Source organism: Telmatherina bonti (genome assembly GCF_933228915.1).
Source record: "Telmatherina bonti genome assembly, chromosome: 13".
In the NCBI taxonomy this organism is placed as follows: domain Eukaryota; kingdom Metazoa; phylum Chordata; class Actinopteri; order Atheriniformes; family Telmatherinidae; genus Telmatherina; species Telmatherina bonti.
Window position 1 is genome coordinate 11,319,639 of NC_136611.1, and position 20,482 is coordinate 11,340,120.

At 38.7% G+C, this 20,482-nt stretch overlaps 1 protein-coding gene across 1 annotated transcript in view; it reads right to left on the reverse strand.

Annotated features, from left to right (window-relative positions):
- Window positions 1-20,482, reverse strand: part of LOC306764356 (transmembrane protein 132C) — a gene marked incomplete at both ends in the record, with an annotated part of 272,386 nt that overhangs the window by 124,315 nt on the left and 127,589 nt on the right. The window contains one exon of the mRNA XM_079251499.1: window positions 11,560-11,700. Coding sequence (XP_079107625.1) covers window positions 11,560-11,700 — 141 coding nt within the window. The remainder of the gene's footprint in view (window positions 1-11,559; window positions 11,701-20,482) is intronic.

Consider the following 20,482-nt stretch of genomic DNA (forward strand, 5'->3'; position numbering starts at 1 on the left):
CCATCCATCCTCCTTAGTCAGATCAAGGGTCGAGGGGGAACTGGAGACTATCCTGGCAGTCTTTGGGCGAGGGTCGGGGTGAAACCTGGACAGGTTGCCAGTCCATCACAGGGCCAGGTGTAAAACAGATAAACGGAGTGGATGTTCATAATCTGTACCATCTTATGTCTCTGATTTTACTCTTCCGCTTCTAAATATCTCAGGTCTGTTTTTATACTCTTCCTATAGTGGAGTAAAAAAAGGCAGAAGACTCTTCTCAGTTCTAAGATTTTATACTTGGGGGAATTATATTAAAAATCCTAACCTGGGTTGGTAAGCAGTACTTCTAATCAGTGATGACAAATGACATATTCTGTTATTCCATATCCAAACCAGCTTGAGGCTGGGACATTGCGTGCATTGATTGTTTACTTTTTCCACTTTTCTGGATGTTGTGTGATGATGTGTTTGGAATCATTATCCTGTTGCATGACCTAGTTTTGGTCACCCTCATCACTGACTCTGCAAAAGTTTGTTATGGACAAGTTTTTCTGTTGAAATGGTCATGTCTGTTATATCTGACTCATTATGGCATCCAGTAAATCACTGCTCATACAAACACACAGAAGGAAGCATTATGGCCGTGGCATTATCATAGTGTCCACATCAGAGAAGTGGCCTTTTGTTTAAGCAGGACCACAAAGTCCTCATAAAGAAGTCAACACGCCACTATGACCATTTTTTCTGCTTTCTCTTCCAATTCCATGTGCTCTCTCCTCTTCGAGTCCATGCTCACAAATATTAGCCTTCCTTAATTCTTACCTCCTCCATTTATCTCATAAAATGCCCTGCTGATGTTTAGCAGCTTTACCAGTCAGGCATCTTTACAGCTCTCATCCACAAATGCAACAATAAAACTAGAAAAAAGAGCACACTTTAGGAAAATGAAACGTTCGCTTTGGTAGCCATTATTCCTCAGGGTTGAAATGTAAGAGGAGCACAAACAGTACCCTATTGTCAACTGTTTGAAAAGCAAAAATGTCTGAGCAGAATTGAAATAGAAAATAAGTCCAGACAGAACAAAGTAGTCAATCTGCAAGCAATCTATAGAACACAAGCACAAAAATAGAGCAATGGTAGAAAAAAAGCAAAAAAAAAAAAATGTAAAGATAGAGGCAGAAATGGGAGTAAGCCATCAGTGATGCTTCAAGGGACTGCAAAGCAACCTAAAACACATGGTATGTGTGTGCACACTTCACCCCTCTATTTTGTGTTCTGCAGTCAGAAGGAGGAAGAAAAGGGAAGGAAGAAAGGGTGATAACCACAGACTATTACCACTCAGGTGGGCATCTCCTCTGCTCTAGTGTTAAAGGAACCCCATTGCATGTGTGCGCGTTTGATTGTGATGATAGACTCCTGGATTATTTTCTCACTTCTAGGATACATTTGACCTGGTCAAAGATAGTACGTACGTTTCTCATACAACAGTCAGTGGGCTGTTTCAAAAATAAAAATCATAGACTAAAATATAAAAATCCTCAATTTTATGGGACTTAGACATGACCAAAATAAATATATGGCCAAAGGGCTGGTGTTGTATTGGGTTTTTCAGGATAAAAGATGTTGAATCAGATGAAATGCAAGATATCAGGTTGGAACAAATTAAATCTCTTTAGAAACTGAAATTTTGCTGCTGTGGTTACTTATAAAAGTTCATATTCACCTGGTTTTAATTTACCCTGTTGCTAAGTACAAGCAGGTTTTTAGCATTATTGAACATTTTCAAGATGTTACTCTGAAAATGGAAGTTAGCGAATTTATAAAAAAGAAGTGACACAAACTCAATCAAAATGAGAATCACAGGAAAATGTTCCTCACAACAAAATCAAATTATGCTCTTTTAAAAACTACTTACTAACTGAAAGACACCTCATAATCTGTTTCCCCTAAAGACATGTGGTAGCTGTTTTGGTATCTGAAGTCAAAAATCACTCTTCCTTGATTGGTTTTTGCTTTTTTGGGTTAAATATTTTAACAGGCTCATCTAAAATTGTAACATCAGGTCATTACATAAAGGGTGCAGATGATAGCCTACACTGTTTAAGCTAACGAGTGTCAACTTCATCCTCTTATATTAGCGTTAGCACAAATAACGTTTAAATAGCATCGCGTTTGCTGTTCATCACTAGAATGTCTTCAAGTTGTAAGGTCTGTTCATGTGAAATGATTTAATTCTCAGCAATTTGAAGGCGTGGCGCTAAAAATTAGCCAATAGCATTGGCAACCTGTAACAGCTGAGTCAATGTGGAGGAAATACTGAGCTAAATTAGCTTTCTACATCATGGTGTAGCCTAACAAATATGTTTGCCTGAGTTTTACCAAAAAGTTGCGTCATAAATCTAACCAAAGAGAATGTGAAGTGAAAACAAAAAGAAAAAAAAAAATTGCTTCCTTGAAATTGCATCTACAGATTTTCTTTTCAGGTTTTATCACTTGTAATTCAACATTTCAAATGAATGTCAGTAGCATGTGTTTGTGTACAAAGAGGTGTTTAGGATGGATTGTGCCAAGTGGGTCCTACTTATACTAATGGACAAGAGAAGAAAAAAGAAATCAGAGGAGCACAAACAAACTGAAATGTGCATTTTTAATCACATTTCTCTCTCTGGGGACCACTCAAAAGAGAAAACAGCAACACATTTCCAGAACTCCTTTTATTTCATTTCTGCAGACCTCACTCATACTCTTCTCATTCAATTGCTGGCAGACATCCACCACTCGCTTTCTATCCAGGCTTCTTTTTGCTGTGTTTTTAATTCCCCAGCGTGCCAAGTGGGACTGCAGACTTCTTGGCCCCATATCTTTGTTGTTTGTGTGTGTGTAACTCCAGGAGACCGCCAGCACTCAAATAAAAGCCCACTGTTAAGCTATTTTGTCTTAACAAATGTCTAAAACTGTGCAACACTTAACCTCGGACCTGTTTCTTTTCTCTTCTTGTGTGGATTTAAACAAGTTCAAACATAGTGAGACCTGATCCTGTAACCTGTGTGTGCGTTCTAAATTTGCGATTCACTTTGTATCAGCACTTCTGCAGAGACATGCAAAGTGAAACAATGATGTGTGTGTGTGTGTGTGTCAGAGAGAGAGAGAGAGAGAGAGAGAGAGAGTATACAATAAAGTGTGTGCACCTGCATGTTTTTCTGTTTGTCAAAACTAAAATATCTCACCCTCCCAGGTAAGCTGACTGTAATTTATTTCATTGAAGCAGACAGGCTTGCTATTTGTGCACACAAAAGCAGTGCAACATTCATACTGGTACTGTGTGACATGTGCTAATTTAAATCAGTGTAAGGATGTAAAGCCAAACTTGAAAATTAAAGGAGCATCATCATGTTTGTTTAAAAAAACAATTTCAGAAATGTTTGACTAAGACTAATGAATAACTAATTTATGATAGTTTATTTGTCAAATATTTCATTTTATATTATTCTTCTATAAAAAAACTAGAATTTGATTTGACTGCAGATCAGGCAGTTTGCTACAGTTTTAGTGCCTTAGTAGTAAACTGAAACAATGATGTCTCACTTCTTTTCTGTATACAATTTACTTCATATCCAAAGATCTGATAATGATGAAAGCATATGTAAAGCAAAAGATCCATGTTGAACAAACTAATGAGCAAAGTTGTAATATTAAAAAGCATCATTGCATGCATCTCACTGCATACAATGAAACATTTAAGAGTGGTTGTTCATCATTATTTCCATGCACAATAATTCTGTTTCATAGTAACATCAACATTAGCTACACCACCGACAGGTGGTGGAAACTAACAAAGTGAAGAATCCATATGGGGATTTCAGATCCACACTAATAACCCGATAATGTAAATAAATTAATGTTGATAAATGCAGTAATCCTAAACTACCCTGTGCAAGATGTAAATGGGTAAAAGATGCATAAAAGGAAAATAAACACTTTTTTCTCTTTTCAAATCAGCACAAAGATGCAATGTTCTATGTAGAATGAGTTTCTTTATGTAATATTTTAATTTAAATGCTCAAAGTTTGCAGATTTTCTGCAAATGGTAACTTGCTTTCTGTCCACAGAAGTCATTCCAACTGTAATCCAGTTTAATCTTCATTTACTGTCCAAAATTACGAAGAATATTGGATTAATTGTTTCTTGAAATACTTTCTTTGTACCAATTTTAAAATAGTTATGGTCTAATATGTCCAAAGGTGGCTCAGCTGCTTCAGGAAATATTGTATAATCATTAAATGGAACTTTTTCCCTGCAGCTGCCTGCAAATAAAAAGTTTAGGATGATGAAAAACACTGTTAAGTGCGCACACACACACACACACACACACACACACACAGACTTACACACTGACACAGGCAAACAAACAGAAGCACAAGTAGATACCAGCAGATCTCTGTACGCAGTGTGGGCAGTGCATTACCCCAGTTCTGGTATTGAATGGAGAGCATTAACAGTGTTAATCTATAGATCTAATCTTGATCATGGAATAGACCAGTGTTCCCATTCTGGTGGCATCATCATCATAACACGATGGCATATTGTCCTCATTCAACCCATCATACAAAATTAAGGTCATCCTAACCGCAATCTACTTTTTGTTGATATTTAACAAAAGACTACAGTTAGAATGGAGGAGGCAACAAAGGACAGAAATGAGACAATACTCCAGAGATGTTCTGAAACTGAGCATCAATAAAAACTGAAAACTTAACAAGGTCAGATCCACATAAAAATAAAACACCAGTTCTACATATAATGCATGAAATGACTGATTAACAGAGCTAATCTGGATTAATATCCAATGAGATAAGTCTGGTTGGGACACTAAACTGTGAATCTGCCTCACAGTGAACGAATGGGTGGGGGATGTTTACCACCTTTCTTAATTATTTGTCATAATTAATTCATGGCTTACTTTTGTTGTTCTATGATTAAATAAGATCTGACATGATCACGTTTAATCATGATCTGCCATGAGAACGCCACCATACTATGACGTATTTCCAAATACTGCAAACAGGGGTAGACAAATAACTTCACTGATAATGTAAACTAATTGAAATAAAAGGCACATCTCCGAAGGGTGCCTCAGTAGCAGGCTTTTAAGAAGAGGCCCACATGAGCATCCAAAAAAAATCTCATTATAATTAATTTTTTCAGCACACTGGCATGCAGAGACATACGGGTAGGAAGGCAGAATTAAATAGAGTGTCAATAACTCAGTGTGACGAGGGCGTGTAATTACAGCTAAATCATATCAAAATCATCACATAGCAAAAAATGCACAATAATAATGACTGTAATAAGTGAAATATAAAGAGGTTTGATTCAAACTTCAGTAGATGAGGAGCTTTAATGGAAAAATAATTTAGATTTCCCAGGAGAGATTAAAGTGGAACAAAAGTTCCATTGATCATGATCAGCACTGGCTTCAGCTTGGGAATACCCACCAGCCTAGTTTATTAGTTACCTTGCTGATACCATAGTGGATCACCTTTTCCCTTCAGAAGTGCCTTAATTCTCTATGGTGTAGAGTCAACAAGGTGCTGGAAATGTTCATCTGAGATATGTCTCCATAGTGTCCTGATAGCAACTCTGTACAGGAACTACAGAGTTGTCTTCGCATCCATCATCCATTCCACCACATCCCAAACATGCTCTATTCCAGTGAGATCCGGTGACTGTGGAGGCCACTGGAGGACGGTGAACTCACTGTCATTTGCAAGAAACCTGTTTGAAATGATCAATAGTTCATTCTGGAAGTAACAACCAGAAGATGGGAAGATGTGGTCAGCAACAACACTCAGGAAGGCTGTGGTGTTAAATGATGATCACTTAGCATTAAGGGTGGCCAAAGTGTGGGAAGACTTGCACCCTTACACCGCCATCTGCCTGAATCCGTGTTTCCATGTTGTTACCACATTTCCACCCTACCAACCAAATGTCACAGCTAAAATCAACAGTCATCAGACCAGAAAATGTTTTTCCAACCTTGTAATATCCAATTAATGTGAGTCTGTGAGAATTGCAGCTTGACTTTCTTGTCCTTAGCTGACAGGAACTCGGTGTGGTGTTCTGCTGCTGCAGTCCATCTGCTTCTAAGTTGGATGTCTTGTGGGTCCATGAGATGCCATTCTGCATATGTTGGTTGTAATGGGTGGCTGTTTGAATTGCTGTTGCCTTTTAATAATCTTCAACCAGTCTGACCATTTCCCTGTAGCATTAAATATTTTTTTCATCTAGGCAACTGTTGCTCTCTGGACATTTTTTTTTTCTTTTTTCAGATCAGTCTCTCGACCATGCCTACATGTTAAAAGTGTGTTGAGTTGCTACCATGTGATTGGCTGTTTAGCTACTTGTTTTGGGGCCAACGTGTTAATGTGTTGAAGCATCATATTTGTAAGCCATCATACACACCTAAAAATAAACACAGTCACAAATGTGCCTCCATACACGCTGACTAATTATTGCATCCATTTATGATACATGTTTTTACAAATGAATTGAATAATGCATCATGCTGAATCACAGAATAACAAAAGTCAACAATGAATCAATTAATACAAATAATTCTGGGAGGTAGCAAACATCCACACCCATTCATTTATGTTAAAGCAGATTTGCAATTTAGTGTCTTAACCAGAATGATCTCATTAGAGATTAATGCAGATCAGCTCTGTTAATTACTAATCCCACCCACACAGGCGTGTGCATTTATGCATGTCTATACGTCAAGACATTTGCATTGTATATATTTGTGTTTATTGAATCATAATTCCAGCTTCGAGGCACTTCAGCCTTTTTATTTTCTTTTTGCAGAACTACAGTGAAAATGGAAGTGTGAATCTGAGCACATGCTTGAATATGCCATTACTTCATGAACGTCTTTGAGAATCACATCATAATCATCCTTTCTTATCTTTGTATATCCACATGATCATTAGAAAGTAAGTACAGAGAGCATTTCAGCAGCATTAGGATGAGAATATACTTGCTTAAGTTTGAGTTTGTGTATTCAGCTAGCTCTCTTGTGAGCATAATGCTTGCTTTTCTAACCATGCTTGTTAAAGGAGGATTTCACCTGGGAACACATTAGAAACTCAAAAGCATCATTTATGGTATACAAGGCTCTAAAACGAGTATGCTGTGCTGATTGTCCTAAATTTTTACCATTTTTCATACAATTAGTCCTTTTACTTTACAGACCTTACCTCCAGTCATAATGGTCCTGACTCCTCCCCGAGCAGTTACTCACACATTGCAGCTTAACAATGTCTATAATTAATTTCTGAGGATATGCACAAACTTTGAAAACTTCTTTAAGCAAAGACAAAACACACGACGCAAGCATGATAAACGCATGTACCTGTCACTAAAAGCACAATTATTTTTTGTCTTAATGTGAACACTGTTTCATTTATAACTCTTTCTGGATTTTAAAGCCCTTTTCTTCTAAATCTGGGATCTCCAACCCTGGTCCTCAAGGATCGGTGTCCTGCAGGTTTTCCAAGTGTTCCTGCTGGAACACACCTGACTCAGACTCAGACAGGCTCTGCACAAGTCTGCTAAATACACATTGATTTGAATCAGGTATGTTGCAGCAGGCACACTTGGAAAACCTGCATGACACTGGACCTCGAGGACCAGGACTGGGGATCCCTGTTCTAAATGACTGAGTTTGGCTGTCAAGTCCCCAGATTTTCTATTGTTAAATTATGCAAAGATTTCTTTTTACTGGCTTCAAATTAAAAGTGAGCCTATGTTTTCACAAAATGACTGGATTTGTTTTCGTTTGTTTTTGTACGGTGGTAGAAAGTCACATGGCGTTTCTACTCTATGAAGACACAAGATACAAGTTTAAAACAAGGCATCTGGTTAAAACTTAATAGTGTTAGCCTTCTTAAAGCTAAAAGCTGCTTAGTCATCACTTTTATGTCTCTCTTTCCCAGTCCAGGATTATTCGCTGCAGCCACGGCTGTCTATCAGTCAAGCATAGACATGGCTAACGGCTAGCTAAGTGGTGCTAATTGAGCTGTGGCCCTGCAATAATAGCTTCATGGACTGGAAAATCATTCATCACTACAGCTTTTAACCAACAGGTGAAGAAATAAAGGAGAATGTTAAGGCAAAACAGGGAAACTAAAAACCTGCAGAGCAAAGCAGTGAGCAAAAACAAGCAAAGAACAAAAACAAAGAGATCAACATTAACAACCAGAGAAAAGATGATTAAGGCTTTTTTTATGCAAAAAAAAAAAAAAAAAAAATAACTGATTCAACAACATACAATGACTCACCAATATTTCATCCTATGCTGCTTGACAAACTTCCTCTTCCTGAAAAACCTGGCTACTCTTCATTGTCTTGGATCCTAAGTGATCTACTGACAACTTAAAAACACTTTGAGACAACCAACAGCAAAGAAAGGTGAAGGATCTGGAAGAATTCAGCAAGAAAGCTAGCTGGAAATCTTTGTATCATTCATTCACACAGAAATAGGAAAAACTGCATTATATCTGTTTTGATCTTTTTCCTTTAAAAAGAATTAAATACACAGATTGGTGTATCCTATGTGGAAGCATCCTTTTAAATAGTGTCATACATACATCTTGTGCTTCTTTATGTAACATTCATTTCGCGTATCTTGAGATGAATGCAGCTTTTTTTTTTAAAAAAGGAAACAGGGCCTTTTTTTCTATCCATTTTTACATCTTTTCCTTGCATCACTGTCTGTTACATCCTTGCTAAGAGAAGTCAAGATGCAAGGATGTGACGCACAGGAGGCAAGCAAAGACATCAGTATGATGAAATATGAATGTGTGGGACTGTAAGGTAGAGTAGAATATTTAGGAAATTATACAAGATTGTAAAGGTTTGCCAGTGTGGTGAGAAATCAGCTTATTGTGATGTGTTTGAAGAACATTATGTGTTATTGAAATGTATTATTTACAGTTTAAAGCAAGCACTGAAAAGTGTCTAAACATTTCAGAGACACACTGAATGGTTCCTTTTCCCCTCTGAAATGTGACAGTTACGTGACAGTAACAATAATAAAGTCAACTGTACTGTCAGACTTGAAATGCAGGTCTGTGTCAGACGACTTGACAATGGTCCTCGGAGCTTGAATTAAGCTGGAAGAGTTTAACTCTCTGACACTGAGACATTTTTCTATCAACAGTGAGTTTTTACATCTCACAGCGACCACAGTGATTGTTTTATACTAACAGTTCTGTTAATCTTTAAAATGATAATTTAATCATTCATTAGCAAATAAAATAATTGCCTGTGCTCCATCTTTGGCGGTTTTAGTTAGCTACAGATTTCCTGGCACAGAGCATTAACCTGCATAACAGGCAGCTCTACCCGTGTGTATGTGTGTGCGTTTTATCTAAAAACAAAATCTGCCTGTGGGAAATTGATATTAAGATTGTTATTAATGCTGTGCTGCAGAAGTTGTGCTTTTTATCATTTATTTATAATTTATTCACTTTTGGAATATTATTATAATTATTATTATTACAACATTTACGGAGTCCATCTCATAACATGAACAGAAAATACAGTAATATATTAACATGTGTCACTAACTTCTGACCACTGATTCATATATCCTATTTATATTAGTAAAATTTGAAAACAAGACAAATAACTTGTGACAGTTCACGAGTTATGTGTGTGAACTAAGAGCAAATCCATGGCCAGAAGCAACAGAACCCATGTTAGATCGATCATTTGGATTTAATTTGACTTTATTTCAATCTTGGGATGAATTACAATGATGTATCTGAGCTTAGTGGGACCCAAAGCAACACTTCAATTGACTAAAAGAAAACTTAATATTTTACTGCTCTGAAGGTTTCTCTTTGGATATTTGACCAATTTTACAAACAGAATCAGTTTCTCTTTTCGCAGTCTGACAGCATCATACGCTGCGATTTGATCAAGACTAATTAAGCATGATTCATTAAACCATGTTTGCATGAGGACTTATTTTTCATGAGTGCCAATGCAAAGCTCACATGTTAACATGCAATCCTCAGATATTTATGTGTTTTAAAGTGTGTCTTCCTGCAGGAACAGTTGGATATAAATGCTAAATAATTTGAACATAGTTCATCTTTCTCATTATGCAAATTATTATTTTCAACTTTTGAATTGAGCTAGCATCAAAAATGCTAAAGAGCATGATGTCTGCTCTGAATGTCTCCCCTTCACAACTTCAACACCTATGGTCACTAATGTCAAACAATTTAACTAATGTCTTTTCAAATGGTCGCGATATCCACCACAATACTTTCTTTGTGCAGTCCATTGGTTGTTGGATGCAGACAATGACAATGATGTTTAAACAGCTTGAAACACCTAAACTTACCGTATGGACCATCTGTGTCTGTGTTTGAATTTAAATAAAAGTGAATAAATCCATAATATCATAAAGCTGCTGTTGTTTTGAAAAAGTCTCAAGTATTTCTCTCAGGTCTAAAGTGTCATAGTGGATTCTCTTCAGTTCTGGTCTGTCAAATAAAACCTTATGTGGGAGTGAAGCTTGAGGTTTTCTCTATTGTGATCGCTCAAAGGATGTTATTCCTCATTTTTAATTATGACCCACAATCATTTATGATATGCGCTTTCCATTCTCGTGAACTCAATCAGGACTCTTCTTCAAAATGTAGCCTGACATTACCACCGGAATACAAACACGAATATTCTTGTTAAGAAAAATGAAACTTTCATTGAACGGCAACTCACATCACCTCAAATCACATCAAATTGGGGTGTACCGAGAATTTCTGTACACGAACGTACTGTCCCTGATCACATTGTATGACATCATCGAGTCTGCATGTTTAATATCAACAATTCTTAAAAGGATATAATCTCTAAGACGATGAGGTAGACACTGAAGGGTAAAGGGTAGACATAAAGCAACCAACCTAATAAGCACTAGAAAACTATACATCCATGTTTTCTTTATGGTGTTTGAATGCGGATTTACAGATTATAAAAAACTAATTTTAAGTTTATTTTTTCAAGTCTTTCAAGACATATTTCATCTGGAGAACTTGAAATAGCCAATAAAGAAACTAGAAACCTAAACTTAAACACGTTTGAGATGACGGACCAGCTGCTTGTATTGTAAATCCTTAACTTTGCCTTTGTGTTCATTTTTCATCTGTTTATGTGTTTCTTTGTGGAGGTCATAATTGTTTTAAAATCTTCTTGCTTTCTTATTGTGAGCTCATTTCATTTACTGTTTCTATTTGGAAAATTCTTGTTTCTGATTGTAAAAAAAACCCAAAGCAAAATAAGTCACTTTTTGTTTCGTGTAATCAGCCAACTGACAGTTTTTCACTTCACAGAGGTTGTCATCGGGAAGAGAAATAAGATTTCTAATTAACAAATGTAAGGCACTATCATTCTCACGGCCTTGAAGCAGAAAAATCAAAGAACCTTTCCGACACCTTATGCCCCCACAGATGCTTTGTACACAGAAGGAGCATTGAATCCAGTGGATGACAGGAAGCAACTCGTTCTTACCTCTCTGCAGTGGAGGAGGCCTTTCTCTGACACATCACTGCCAACGAACTGCTTCCCGGTGCCATTTCCTGTTTGATCTCCCACGCGACAAGGTTGCTGGGTTTCACAGCCAGGAAGCTGATGCCTGACTGGAACCACACCCTACAAAGGAAAAAGAAGCAAACCGAGAAAGAAAAGAGAAATTGAGGTTAATCTCAAGTTCATATAAGCACATTATAAACAAAGAAGTGGAGCTATTTACTGTGACAGTTAAGGTGGAATTTGCTAAAAATTCAATCTGCCTTGCTTGGAATTTCCTTGCCCTGATTTTCGCTCAGTGTTTCTTTGATCTCTGATATGTGACATACTGCCTTGGTATAAAATGTCTTTTAAAATTGATTCACACAACACGGTTCTGCCTCCCACGTTGTGCTTTGGTGGGGGATGAGAAAGGAGTGACAGGAGAAGCTCTTATGAAAGTTAACAATTTTTCTTTTTAAAAGCAGAATCTTATTTGTGTGCAGAATGAATAGGAAGTATGTTGAATTGGAGATTATACTGAGCTGAAAGGGAACATTACACGCCTGTTTTCTTAATGATGCCACTAAAGGTTTTAGCTTTGCTCTCATTTTGTTAATCTTTCAATCATCATGTCTTTTTTTTTCTTCTTTCTTTTCTGTCCTCACATTTACCATTTGTCCACCAATCTCTCACCATTTTGCCATTTCAGTTCTTTTCATCATACTACATCTTTCTGTTTTTGAATGATAAACGAACTGTACATAACCCATATACCTCACACACTGTTGGGCTATTTTACCTTTCACACACATTTATACATACACAAACACCACCAGAGGAAATGTGGGTTCAGGACATAGTCCATCTTTTATAGTCTATAAAAGATGCACAGAGCCTTCATGACGTCACCTGTAGGTTTCTAAATAGCTGAAATACAGCTCGTCAGGTATTTCTTACGGTGTGTTCAGACCAAACGCGTTTTGAGCGTCAAAAGCGGCAGGTTTCCATGTAAAGTCTGTGGGGAGGCGCGGCAAGGGGGCGTCGAGCTTTCTCACGTCGCGTTTTGAGCGTTTTGGGTGTCAGCGTTCCGCGCGGAACGCGTAAAAGGCCAGAGATGGACAAAGCTGAACTTTGGCCGCTCGACGCGGGGCGTCAACCAATCAGAGCGATCAGCTCGCAGCTCCTGGAGGATTCCTGTGGTGAACCCAGACACGGGGCTGAGATGTGATTACTCCGTGCAATATTTAGGATAACCATTCCTTGCTAAAAAGCTGAATGTTACTGATTTGGCAATGTAGCAGGATACGTTGCCAAGCAACGCTTTGTTTGGGGGCGGTGGCGGCTCTCTGCTGAGTGCGGCTCTTGTTGCATTAACACTGACTATCACTGCCCTACCACAACGCCCTCTAGCTTTATTTATTGAATAAAACCATGCCATATGTCTACTGAATCCGCCATCATTCAGACTGACCAGAAGGAAAGCGCCGCCTCCCTCCTCTCTTTTCCGTCGCGTTTGCCGCTCGCTCCAGACACAACCGGCAGACATGGCAGGAGCGTTGGGAGCGTTTTGGGCGTTGGACTCAAAAGTGGCAGTTTAGTGACCAGCGTCGAGCGTTCAGCGTTTGACGCTAAAAACGCGTTTGGTCTGAACACACTGTTACTGTCACCATTTTGGTACCCTCACGCCCAGAAAACACAAAAATGGGCAAAGAGGTACAGCTGAGAGGCTGTTAGGGTGGTGGTGGATGACTGACATCTATTAAACTCCAAACTCCCTGTCGTTAAGCACTAACCAAGCTAAGCTAGAGCTAACGGGAACTAGCTCCCACAAATCACTTAAATGACAGCAGTAAAATTACTGGCTGTCATTTAAGTGATTTGTGGGATCTTTACAAATGCAGGGCTGTATGCAAGGCAAAGAAAATCCTTGCAGATCCTGCCCATCCTCTGCACAGGCAGTTTCAGCCATTGCGCTCAGGCAGGAGATATTGCGTGCCTAAGTTTAAAACCAATAGAGTCAGAAACTCCTTCATCCCAAGAGCCATTGGATTTTTAAATGAATCATAGTTGTTAATTTGCTACTTTTGGCGTCGCTTCATGTGCTGTGATGTTCTCATCTTACCGTGTTTCCACTGTTATTTAACTTGCCTTTTATTATTTTATTATTTTTATTGTTTGTTGTTGTTGACTGATTGCACTTTTATGCTACTGGCTGCACACAAATTGCCCTACGGGGACCTAATAAAGTATTGAAATAGCTAACGGAGGTGGGCAGGCTAATGCTAAATCACGCAGTTAGCCCGCCAGAAACTGCAATTGTGCTACACTGTCTTCTTGCAGTGGGACATTGGGTACCTGTCAATCAAAAGGACACACCCCTAATTATGCTGAATTTAGAGATGAAACCACAGTGGTCATGAAGGTAAACCTGACCTATTAAATCTAAAAGGTTTTTTGTCTTGTATCAGGCTGTAAACGTGCTTATTTCTGCAGTGAAGTTGGCCTATTTAACATGGGAATTTGCTTTGTTATGGACCTCCTTGTCAATGAGGGATGAACTGCAATTTTCGGCACCTGCATAGGTTTACTTTTAACCACCGGAGGTTGCCGCTTGGTTCAGCATCGTGCCCAGGACACGTCGACATGCTCAGGGGATCCTGGGATCAGACCATCATCAGACACTCAAACGCTCTTCCATTCTTGTGCCTGTTCTTTTGCTTTTTATTCTGAATGATTCCCTTCTCATACCTAATTTCATTCTGTTCTTCTCTACCAGCTGTCCTCCTTCCACATCATTCCCCCATTAATCTCTCTCCTTTATTTTCCTTACCAGGTCTCTTCTTTCATCTCACAGTCTGTCCTTTCTTTTCCTTCGCCTCCCCAAGCCTCTCTTAAGTCTTTCATCCATTCCTCTGTGACTTCCTTCACTTCCTTCCTTCCCTGTATACCTTGCTTCATCCCTCCCTCTGCCCCTCCTCAATCTTTCAGTCTCAAAGCATCCTGTGGTTAATGTCTCTCCACTTTCTTTCCCTCTTTATTCCTCTCCTTCTCTCTCCCTCTAATCCGTCCCGGTGTGTTTTGTTCTATTTATCACCTTGACAAGACCCTCCCTCAGTTTATTAACACACTTTTACAGGCACGGGCACACGCACAAGTTTGCTAACTACTGTTTTCATTAACACACACATTCAGGACAGTCGTCTCTGACAGAAAGAAACATGAAAACTTTTTTTCTACAGTGCAGATGTGGGGTGGGCAATCCTCTTTGTCTCCTTTCTCATTAATACTTGTCTTCATCTTGCTTCATGTCTTGCCAAAAACTGCCTTCAAATATGTCGTGCATGTCTCTTGATGCGCTGTTTGCACATATGTTTGAAAGCGGTTCTATATAAATGTGGATGTGTGCGTTCATGTCGATCCAAACTGGATGTTTGGTGCAAGACAATGTAAAAGTTTGAAAATGTCCTTTTTCTCTGGATCATTGTGACGTAACGTGTTTCTTTTAGAAGAAAAAGTTTTTTTTGTTGTGTTGTTTGTGTGTTTAATATGAAGCGAAGGAAGTGGAGCAAGAAAAAGGCCCATCTGTTTGAATATGTTTGCGTGTGTTGTTAGTAGCATGACGTTAAACAGCGAGAGGTCCAGGAAAAAGATTCTTCTATAATTCAACAACTGAGTGGTACATGAAAAACAAAAACAAAAAAAAAACATATTGTTTTGCTATTTCTATTTAACAATCCTTCACTTTCATTCTCCCTCTTATTTTCAATCCTCTCCCTCTTCTCTCACCCCCCCCATCCACTATCTGTCCTCCTTCACCAGCCCAACATGTAAGATAATTTTCTTCAAAGGAAAGCAACACCCCAGCACTGTGGAAGTTAAAGTTTCTACAACGAAGCTGTAAATTACAAGAACGGGGGGGGTGATAGAATATAATATGAATGACATGCTGGCAAACAGAAGATAATGTTTGTGCCTGAAGTGGCAAAAAATTATTCACAAATTTCTATAACAAAGATAAAACATGAAAGAAAGCTGCATTGAAATAAACAGGGGCACCTGTTCTTCTTTAGAGCAGCTCAAGCCAATGTGGGACAACCTGTTTAAGCTTTCCATTGCCGCACGGGGGCAGTTCTCCGGATATGGACCAGATTGAAACAAAGGTTCCTCCTGCATTTGTTGTCCCATTATACACTGTGCAACTAAAAAGAATGGATCGCAGCCATAAGTTACAAGATGTTTTTGTGCTCGTGAGCGTGACATTGCAGGAACTTTTATCCTTTTTGTATTGAAATCGGATGGTTAGGAGTCAGCCTTTCCCAGCTCATCTTTTTGTCGTGTGTGTGTGTGTATGTGTTTCAGTGTGCATGCTTGAAAACAGAATAAATCCTAAAGTCTGCATGAGCTAAGAGCTACACACACAGACAAAATAGACACACGTGGACTTGAACAAAAGAATTAAAGAAATAAAAAATGAACCAAGGTCATTTTACATAAGATCACTCACCACCAATATTTGCGTTTTTTTTATTTATACAATAGCAGCTGTTTAACGTCTAACTATGCAGTAACTTAGCAGGAATCAGTTAAAGTGGTCACGGGTCCCAAATACTGCAGGTTTTGGATGTTTTCTGCTGAATCAGATTACTGGATTGGTGTGCTTGGACAGCAGCTGACAGCAAACTGTTGAGGAAAGGCATTCAGTTTGATGCAGGTGTGTTGGTGCTAGGGCTGGGCGATATATCCCAATATTTTATATCCCCATAACGATATACATAGAGATTTAAAGTTGTTTGTGTAATTTTGTGTCAGTCATCAGTTATGTGTCAGATGTGCTTGGTTCCGACAGCAGTGATCTCCTTCCATCTGCAGGAACTATGGCCGTATGACGTTTCGCAGGTAAAAGCCTGTTGCAGCGTTTGTGTCCGGAGTGTATTATAAGTGCTTTCGCCACCACTTGACACTGTCTTTGCTCATTGACTCTATTCTTTATTCTTTATCCTGATTCTTGTGCAGGTAATAAAATGAGTTAGTTGTGTCAGAGTCTGTTGTTAGAAATGTGAGCTAGTTTGTTTTTCGGTTCCATGTTGGTATTTTTATATCCAAACCGCATCAATGAAACAGAAATCTCTCGTCTTTTATGAACAAGCTCATCAGTTCTGGTTGGCTGGTCATCTTTTAGGAAATTATCCTGCTCTAAAACATGTCTGTTACCATCTTTCTCTATGTTTGTTTATATCTTGCAGTGTGCATGCCATAAACCGCATCTTGACGTAAAATACTGCAGTAAAGTACCTTATCGTGGCGTAAACGATAGAGCCTCATATGAAACAATAGACATTTTCTATTGGCCAAACAAAATATATTGTCCAGCCCTAGTTGGTGCAGGGCATCATCTCAAACCAACAGGACTGCACCCCTTAAGGATCTAAACAGGACAAAGATTAATACTTTCTAACAGCAATAAATAAACAGTGTCGACATTAGACCACCTGGAAAATGTTTAGTGTCCCTCACAGCCAGTCTGTCACTGAACGTACAGTAAAAATTTCACTAAACAACCCTTAACAATAGAAAAGTTTGTAAACAAAACTGTAACCTGAACCTCTAACCTTATGGTTAGTGGACAACCTGTTTCACTTTCTGAAACCCTTTGCGACAACATTTTCATGCTCTGATTCAACATCCCAACAGAGCACCAAACAGTAAGACTTAGATGCACTTTTGCTCAAACTTAAGATATTTCTTTTTCTCTAATGTCACTCTGCTCAGCAAGAAAAAGAACATTTAAGATCCACGGTCTATTGTTAAGGAAAATGCAGTAATATGAGCCAGTGGGTAGGCCATGTACTTTTCAACGTCATGCGACCATTCATTGTGGAAGCACCTATTTACTTCTGCCAGGCTGTGAAAAGATGAGGCATCTGGGAAAAGAGATGAGCTCCAATCTTTTGGCTTATCAGACTAAAAATGGAGCATATTAGATACCACATCTGCCACATCAAGGCCAATTTATTCAGGACTAAAAATATTTATGATGGATGTTGGTGTTTTTTTTTTGGATATAAAACACACACAATGTTTAGCATTTCAAGGTAAATAGAAGCTTGAATTGCTAAGCTAATATTCCAAAATGACAGCTGTGACGCGAAGTAAGCCAAGTGGTTAGGGAAGACATTTAGACAGCATATCAGCTCAGGAAAAAATGATGGCTTTATCTTCAAAAGATCTAAAAAAAAAAAAAAAAAAAAACTTTAAAGCATGTGTGGTTATAATATTTAGCAAAGTTGTTATTAACAGATTGGGTTGTTGTGTAATTTTACCCTTTCCCAATTAAATAAACTGACTACACAAATATAAATATATTAAAACTGGTCGTGATAGCAAATTTACTACTGAAAGCAGAAGCCTGTAACTTTGGATTAATTTATGTTACATTAATTACTTTTCATGTTTCATACCATTTCATGAAGAGTCTTGATAATGACAAGGTGACAACAAAGTAGATGTACAGCTAATAGGAATGATGATGTCTGGGGTTTTTCCTGCAGAGTACTAACCTGGAAAAAGAAAAAGCTACTTCATTCTCAGAAAGATGGCAAAACTGCAATGAAAGGCAAACAATGCATGTCTCACTTTAACAGTTATCTGCGATATATTGGCAAGCTGTCCAGGGTGTACCCTGCCTTTCGCCCAAAGACTCCTGGGATAAGCTCCAGCGACCAGCGACCCTTCATTGGATTAAGCGGTTAGGATAATGGATGGATGGATGTTAACAGTTATTTTTACTGGGCTTCACATTTTAACTGTTTTTGTTAGAAATGTCTAAATACTTAAAAGAACTGGATTTTCATTCAGACATTAACAGGTCATTTTAGAGACGTCTTTCACCCTCATGTGCATTCATTACAGTGGAACTATTATGTGCATTTCAGGCTAATTTAATTTTATTTCTGAAACCAGAAGGGCTGGTATTGATCTAGTTACTGTCACAAATCACTGTATTTACTTCAGACCGACCCTCTCCGTAGGCTGTCAGATCAGCCTGTGGGCAAAACGAGTGGATTGAGACTCTTCCGCATTAAGCCCCGCCTCCTGCCACTGCACTACATCGGGAGCGCGCACCGCACCTGCTTTCACTGTCATTGTAACATCTAATAAACAGAAGGATTAGGCTAATGTGAACCCAATAAAAATAAACAAAATACCATGTCAACACATAGCATACAGCCCTACATGTTGGAACCTGAATCAGAACCTGAAAACGAAGTGGAAAACAGCAACCCACAGCAACGAATGCAGCAGGATGTCTCTCTTTGGTAAACTCACCAGCCATCGTTGGAAATAACTTTATCCCACGTTTTCCACCCGCCTGATGTATTTGTACATGCCCTTGTTAACAAGTAGAAGGTAACCAATCACCGAACCTTATCCCCCGGGACTTCACAAGGATTTCCAAGTAGAAAAAACTCTCTAAAACGACGCGTTTTTTGTCGCCATGGAAACCGAACGGAGAGCGTGCTGGAACTCAAACTCCAACATGCGTTTAGGTGATAAAAAACAGTGTCGTTCACATGTCTGATGAGGATTCAACCCTGTAACACTGTAGAAAGCTCAGAAAACTCCAAATACCATAATAGCACCCCTTTTAACATCGGCGTCATGTGAAATGCAGAGGCGACCTAGAGGGGTTAAAGTTGATCCACTTTCTCTGTGCCTCTCAGCCAGGAAGAGAAATAGTAACAGATGTTAAAAAAAGCCCACCTTTTATGCATCAAGCCAGAATCATAGCACTCAAAGTGTGCTGCAGTCATTCAGCTGAATCCCACATGCTGGTCTGATGTCTGCGGACACGTTGATGAGGAACTGAGCCACTTCTGCTGAACACGTGTGAATTAGCGAAGAGGACCAGAGCAGGAACATGCAATGACATGTTGCAACAAGTTGTTTTCAAACTGCACTTTTTTTTTTCCTTTTTTTTTTTCTTATACTTGTGCTAACATCCATCATTGCAAGTCCAGATTCTAGCAAGCTCCTTTCTACTTGTGGATTTTTGGATACATTCTCAGTGCAAATTGATGGACAGGCTATCAGCCAGACAGCTTCAATGCAAAGTCTGTAAAACTGGCACAAGATGTACATAAACTTTTAGACTTGAGTGATTCCGGTTGACAACGTCAGCTTTTAAAAAACAAACAGGATAAAAGGGAAGAGATGTCGCCAATATGAATACAAACAATTTTTTTTCTTAAAGCTAATTCAAACTGCATAAAACCAATAGAATTAAATAAAAAAGGGGCACATTACATATTTCTGTGACCTAAAGGTCAGCAGTTTAAGTCCTGCTCCCCTACACTGCAGCTCTGAGGCGGACACCTGTTCTGAGGGCCGGTCCCAAGCCGGGATAAATGGGTTGCGTCAAGAAGGACATTCTGCCGTAAAACGTGCGAATAGGGCTTGTGGTAGTTTCCCCTTTAGGGGGAAAAGCCAAAAGGAAAACAACATATTATATTTTCTATAATTCTGAAACTCTTCTTAAATAACGAGTAACTTTTCGCTAAAAGAAAGGTAGCTGTTCGTAGAAAAAGTTTGTTTTAAGAGGAATTAACATTTTTCCTTTTCGTAAAAAAGTAAAACAGATCATTAGATTAGCTTGAATTGATTAAACATCACTATTTCATCCAGATTTGTCTAAAATGGCAACTTTTACCCACAAGTTTAGACCAACATGGAGCAAACTGAGCATGCTTTTTATTTACGTAACTTTTTGACCTTAAATCTCTGCATCCTGGACCTGTTCGATGACATAGTGGCATCGGTCATGTGCATTTCTAGAGCTGCTGGAACCCAGCAGCGTCCCTACGCCGAGTAACCGCACTATACACCTTTTACGTTTGGGACACGATGTTGCAGCAGTTTCACTTCA